The 7,109-nt window shown below is 45.2% G+C and overlaps 1 protein-coding gene across 1 annotated transcript in view; it reads right to left on the bottom strand.

The window, feature by feature from the left end:
• Positions 1-125: 125 nt before the first annotated feature.
• The window catches only part of LOC116463821 (adenosine receptor A2b), a 29,555-nt gene continuing 22,571 nt past the window's right edge, over positions 126-7,109 (bottom strand). The window contains exon 2 of the mRNA XM_032147086.2: positions 126-1,409. Coding sequence (XP_032002977.1) covers positions 746-1,409 — 664 coding nt within the window. The 3' untranslated portion in view covers positions 126-745. The remainder of the gene's footprint in view (positions 1,410-7,109) is intronic.

The following is a 7,109-nucleotide window of genomic DNA, read 5'->3' as shown; positions in this document are numbered from 1 at the left end:
TTATACTTTTTTTTTTTTTGAGACAGAGTCTCACTCTGTCGCCCAGGCTGGAGTGCAGTGATGCAATCTGGGCTCACTGCAGCCTCCGCCTCCCGGGTTCATGTGATTCTCCTGCCTCAGCCTCCCGAGTAGCTGGCACGTGCCACCATACCCAGCTAATTTTTGTATTTTTTAGTAGAGACGGAGTTTCACCATATTGGACAGGCTGGTTTTGAACTCCTGACCTCGTGATCCGCCTGCCTTGGCCTCCCAAAGTGCTGGAATTACAGGTGTGAGCCACGTCGCCCAGCTGAATAATTATACTTTTAATTTTTGAGGTCACCTTCCTGGGAACAAGTATACATTTTTAGTACAGCCAATGTTTATTTTTCCATTGCTTCTAAGTTAAAAAGTATTTGCATTATAATAGTTCACAATGTTTCACAGTAAAATAGTTTCAGTAATTTTCCACCATAAACAAGGCAGACTTTTAAAAACAAAAGAGTCTGTTAGAATCCATTCAAGCTGTCGGCATCATCCACACAGTAAAAGCAGCTGAATAGATCATAAATGTATTTGTCAATCCTTGGAGCCTACTACTGACACATACATATTAGCTAGATACATGGTAGCTCCAGGGAAGTGCTCAAGAGGCAGTCCATTTCGTTGTGAGGTGTAGCTATCTTTCACAATGAGAATCAGCCAGCCGTGTCCTCTTTGTTTCTTGTGGATTTGTATCTTCTCCTGGAAGAGGCGAGAGCCTAGGTCATAGGCCCACACTGAGAGCAGGCTGTACCCCAGCCTGACCATTCCCACTCTTGACATCTGCTTGGCAGAGAAGATACCTGGAGATAATTTTGTGAAAAGTATAGCGGAAGTCTCGGTTTCGGTAAGCATAGACAATGGGATTGACAACTGAATTGGCATGTGACAGAAGAATGGCCATATTCATTGCCCACTTGGGCTTATTTTTACCCTGAGCTGGCTGGAAAAGGGTGACACAGTTGACAGCATGCACCGGTAGCCAGCACAGGGCAAAAATCCCCACAATCATGGCCAGTGACTTGGCTGCATGGATCTCCCGCTGGAGGGTGGTCCTTGAGTGGTCCATTAGCTCAGTGCGCTGAAGCTGCCTGCAGGCCACCATGAAGATCTTGATGTAGATCACCAGCATTATAAGCAGTGGGGGCAGAACACACCCAAAGAAATTGAAATATACCATGTAGCTCATGGGGACCACATTCTCAAAGAGACACTTCACAAGGCAGCAGCTTTCATTCGTGGTTCCATCCCAGGGTTCTGTGCAGTTGTTGGTGGCACTGTCTTTACTGTTCCACCCCAGGAATGGAGTCAATCCGATGCCAAAGGCAAGGACCCAGAGGACAGCAATGACCCCTCTTGCTCGGGTCCCCGTGACCAAACTTTTATACCTGTTTAAAAGAATACCATCTGTTACAGTTGGTTTATAGTGCTAGGCAACCACAATCCAAGACCCCACCTCCTCTTTTTTCCATGACCCTTTAACAACCTCTAAAGTTCACCTTCCAGGGCACTATGGCCTTTACCCTCAATACTAAAGACATGCAAGCAGGGATAAGCAGCTTGCTCTAGCAAACTCAGTAAGATCTTCATTCTTGACTTAGCAACTCCTTTCTGTTTAGTGACACAGGATGGCCAATGACAAGAGGTGGAGAAGCCTTAAGGGGGTACTGTAAGTCCTCAATCTCCTCGGTGGGTTCACAAACTGTGACTGAAGTATATGTCATAGGAAGTTAACTCTTGTTTATATTGTTAAATCAAGTTTAGCCTAAAGCTGCCTCCTTACATATTTTAAATTTGGCCTAAAGGTTTCTGTGTACATCGTGGACTATAACAAGTGGACGTGTAAACAAGACTATAGCCTGCACTCGTGCCAATCCCCGACTTTTGGCCAGTCAAATGTGGCCAACTGTTCAAACCGTGTTCAAAAAGGGCAAATGCCGAGCTATAACCAATCCAGCTGTTTCTGTTCCTCACTTCCATTTTCTGTGTGTCACTTTTCCTTTTTCTGTCCATCACTTTCTTTTTTCTGTCCATAAATTATCTTCCACCACGTGACTGCACTGGAGTCTCTGAGCCTACTCTGGCTCAGCAGGCTGCGCAATTTGTGAATCATTCTTTGCTCAGTTAAGCCCTTTTAAATTGAATTCAGCCGAAGTTTTTCTCTTAACAGTATCAACTGTGGTAAAATTGGCTTTGTTATACAGTGCATCATTTTGCTTCAAGTCACAGTTTCCAAGAACCGATCGACTTCCTATACTTCCTAACTACCTAGGTACCGCTCTTTGAGTCTAGGTCTTCTGTAAGGCATTGTTCTAGGTCAGCGGTCCCCAACCTTTCTGGCACCAGGGACCAGCTTCATGGAAGACAGTGTTTCCACAGACCAGGGGTGGGGGTGATGCATCAGATTCTCATAAGGAACGCACAGCCTACATCCCCTGCGTGCACAGTTCACAATAGGGTTCAGCTCCTATGAGAATAGAATGCTGCTGATCTGACAGGATGCAGAGCTCAGGCAGTAATGCTCGCCTGCCTGCTCACCTTCTGCCGTGTGGCCCAGTTCCTAACAGGCCACGGACCAGTACTAGTCTGCAGCCCAGGGGTTGAGGGACCCTGTTCTAAGTGCTTGAGATACATCAGTGAACAGAACACACAGAGATCCCTACTAAATTTTAACAGACTCAGAGTCTAGCAGGGGTAAACATAATAATAAACAAATAGAAGTTAGTAAACACTATGGAGATATGTGTGGTATGAAAAATGAAAAAGCAGAGTGAGAAAGATCCGGATGGGCAGGACTGCAGTTTTAAAGAGGCCGACATCATGGATAAGGTGACACTTGAACAAAGGCCTGAGGCAGTAAGCACTGGAGTCAGCACCACCTGTGGCTCCAGGCAAGGATCTTTCTGGCTTCCCACAAACACCACAAGAGATTTGCCTAGGACTATGGGCAGAATCATTTCTGAGTACCTCTGCAGACTGCTGGAGAGCAAGAGTCTAGCAATGCCCCTGTCTACTGAGAAATACTAGCAGCAGAGTTGACAAAAATTGGGAAATAGCAAATATTAAATTTTTTGGTCATCTTTAAGCCATTAGATCAGAAGTTCGAGACCAGCCTGGGCAACATGGTGAAACTCCATCTCTACAAAAAAATACAAAACTTAGTGGGCAGGGTGGTGTACATCTGTGGTTCCAGCTATTTCGGGAGAATGAAGTGGGAGAGTCAGGATCACTTGAGCCCAGGAGGTTGAGGCTGCAGTGAGCTGTGATTGCACCACTGCACTCCAGCCTGGGTGACAGAGCAAGACCTTGTCTCAAAAAAAACAACAAAAAAATACTAGAAACCACTACTGGGGATACCAATACAAAGGGACAAGATCTTAGTACTTAAGAGGTTTGACCAGTATCTAGTTGAGAGATATAACACGTATCAGATAAGCAGGCTCTATGACAATTGAGTTATGGGGCAAGAGAATGGGAGCGGCCACCTCTGCCTAAGAGGTGACCAAGAAAGGAAGTGACTTTATAAGAGCAACAGATACCACAATATCCCTTTTAGACATTTTGCTATAAACTAGTCTATCCATGGTTTATAGCAAAGGTATATATTTTGTTATTAACTGGTCCATAATACATATGTAATATATAAATGAACATAATCAATGTAATGTATTAAGTAAATGAAATAAAATCCTTCTGTAATCTCTGGGAGAGAAAACTGGGAAATAATTTGATTGACATTACCTAAAGACTTGCCTATGGGAAGTGTTTGTTTGCTTTACCTGCAGTGTAAGACGTACACTTCCCAGCATGGCTGCAGAAGCCCCCAGCCTCAGCTCCACACGTCCAGTGCCTGCCATTCTTGACCAATGGCTCCCTCAGGCTCATGCTATTCTCAACAACAGACAAAGCATCTGTTGCTCTTATAAGGTCACTTCCTTTCTTGGTCACCTCTTAGGTAGAGGTGGCCACTCCCATTCTCCTGCCCCATAACTCACTTGTCATAGAGCTGGCTTATCTGATACCTGTGGTATCCCTCAACTGGAATGTCAGCCTCTTAAGGACTAGGACCTTGTCCCTTTGTATTGGTATCCTGAAGACCTAGCACAGTTCCCGGCACATAGTATGTTCTTAATATGGCCATTACAGGCCAGGCATGGTGGCTCATGCTTATAATCCCAGTACTTCAGGAGGCCGAGGCAGGCAGATCACTTGAGGTCAGGCATTTGAGACCAGCCTGGCCAACATGGTGAAACCCCGTCTTTCCTAAAAATACGAAAATTAGCTAGGCATGGTGGTGGGCACCTGTAATCCCAGCTACTCAGGTGGCTGAGACAGGAGAATTGCCTGAACCCGGGAGGCAGAGAACACAGTGAGCCGAGATCATCACACCATTGCACTCCAACCAGGATGACAGAGTGAGATTCCATCTCAAAAAAAAAAAAAAAAAAAAAAAAATGGCCATTACAAATACATTCATCCTTTATTATCTGACTTTATTAAGCAGCTTTAAAGAAAGATTCTACTTACTAGGAATACTTGAAGTTGCAGCCTGGACAGGCAGAAGAACCAGTAGTTTGCTGAGGAAGTTAGCTGAGGTCTTGCCTCATAATTTACAATTATCTCTAATCTTTTCTACTCCCTCTTAGCAACAGACAGCTCAATCATGGGCCCCTATACTACAGAGGACCTGCTAGGCTGTTTTTTCACTGAATTTTTCTTGGCCAGTGAATCCATCTGTTTCCTACCTCATTCAGGAACGTAAAGCCTTCCTTAAAAAATGTTGTTCTTTGCCATTGCCTCACTGGAGATGTGAATAACACAATTAGTCCCTGCAGCATAACAAGGAAGCCTCCCAAAGGCGGAGCCTTAAGAATCACAGAACTTCAGGTCCATGAGGCAGCCCATGCAGCAGCCTGCCCTTGCTCCTCCTCTGTTCACAGGACTAAGCTGTATCGAGTACAGCGGGTAACAGGTCAGCTCTGGGGGATGAATTTATATTTGGGATAAGGAAATTATGGCACTTCCATTCTCATGATTGGTCTAGTGGATACATGAAGTGGTTCTGGCCAGTGAGACATACAAGAACATCTGCTAGGGGACCTCCAGGAAAGATTTTACTTCCTGATGAACAGAGAGGGACCCATGAGGAGAGCTCTGCCCCATGCCCATCCTTTTCTGCTTTTGATGCTCTTGTGGAAGGGTGTGATGCCTAGAGCTGCAGCAGCCACACTGTGACCACAAGGGACAAGCCTGGAGACAAAGCTGATGGCAAAGCAGAAGACAACAGTAGAGCCTGGGTCCCTGATGACACCTTTGAACCACCCGACTAACCCTAGAACCATCATGGCTCCATATTCTGGTTTCAAAGGATAATTAAATGTTTTGATTGCTGATAACACTGTGAGGTACTCCATTAACACAGCCAAACTGGAGAGGACTTTTATCTTTCTAGTCCAATCTCTCTTATTTCACAAATAAGAAAAGAAAACAAAGAAAAGAAAAACAAAGCTAATACACAAACCAAAGACCAGAAGCTAAATCAGTACTCACAGGCCTGTGTTCCTTATACTATGTTATGCTGCCTCTTTTTTTTAAAGTGATTTTATATTTGGAGCACCCTGTACATAGAGGCTCATTCACAGGGGTGGCTTCCTACTAAAGTTCAGAACAACAACTGGAGTCCACCCTATCTCATAACCGCTGGATCCTACACATGTGCAAAACTGTCATGCCTTGTCTTGGATAAGGAAAAGCAGGTAATTCAATCAGTGGGGCAGCTGGTCACTGCCTTCTCTGTAAACCTCCATCACCACCGCTCTTCCCTGTTGGTTCGTTAGTTCATTCGAAGAGTTTTTTTGTACCACACATTCTGCTAGGCACTGGAAACACAACCACTGCCCTCGTGGAACATAAGCTAATGGGAAAGACAGAAAATAAGTAAACTTATAAATACAAAATTATGAATTGGGATGGGTTCCGCTATATCAAAATGAATTGGATGCACTGAGAAGAGAAAAATGGAGGCCTTGGATACAGGATGTCAGGAAGGCCTTTCAGGCAGAAAGCTAAAGGTTGAGGAGTGAGAAATTTGAAAAGTAGAACATTCTAGGCCGAGAGAACAGCATGTGCTAATAAGACTTTCGTGCAGGAAAATGAGCCCAACATGAGGCAGGGGCCAGTTCATAGGCACCAGGACCCATGGAAGACTTTTAAGCAGGGGATGGTACTGATTTCTGTTGTATAAAGGTCACCTGGCCAGAGTACGGAGACTGAATTTTAGGGGAGCCAGAAGAAAAACAGAGAGATCAGCTAGGAAACTATTTCGGTAGTTGACTCGAGAAAACGTTGGCTTGGGCCAGGGTGACAGCAAAGATGATGGAAATGGATATGTGCTGTGGAGGCAGAACCAACAGGTCTTGAAGATCAACAGGTGCAGGAAGATGAAGACTGGAGGATGATTCCTTAGGGTTTCCCCCTCTGCGTTTGCATTTCCTGAAAGAGGATTAAAGGAAGAGTGGGATAAAGATCAAGAGAATGGCAGATGCGCGCACACTGCTGAAAATGATCAGTAGAGAAGATGCAGGAAAAAGGGACAGATTATTATTATTTTATTTATTTATTTTGAGACGGAGTCTCGCACTGTTGCCAGGGCTGCAGTGCAATGGCAGGTCTCGGCTCACTGCAACCTCCACCTCCTGGGTTCAAGCGATTCTCCTGCTTCAGCCTCCCAAGTAGCTGGGACTACAGGCGCCCACCACCACACTCAGCTATTTCTTTTTTTTGTATTTTTAGTAGAGACGGGGTTTCACCGTGTTAGCCAGGATGGTCTCAATCTCCTGACCTCGTGATCTGCCAGCCTCAGCCTCCCAAAGTGCTGGGATTACAGGCATGAGCCACCGCGCTCAGCCAAAGGGACAGATTATTAAAGAAGAATGGGAGGAGGTGGAGGTGGAGGTTGCAGGGTCCAAGGCATGTGGGGAACAACATTTCCTCAGCTGTAGTGGAAGGAAGGACAAGAATAGCACCAGTGCAGGGAGTAGGACAGTTGAGTGGTGAGAATATGGGCCAGCATCTCCTTCGAGAACTGC

This window comes from Hylobates moloch, unplaced genomic scaffold (assembly GCF_009828535.3).
Source record: "Hylobates moloch isolate HMO894 unplaced genomic scaffold, HMol_V3 SCAFFOLD_69, whole genome shotgun sequence".
Lineage (NCBI taxonomy): Eukaryota > Metazoa > Chordata > Mammalia > Primates > Hylobatidae > Hylobates > Hylobates moloch.
This window is presented reverse-complemented; position numbering and strand designations above follow the sequence as displayed.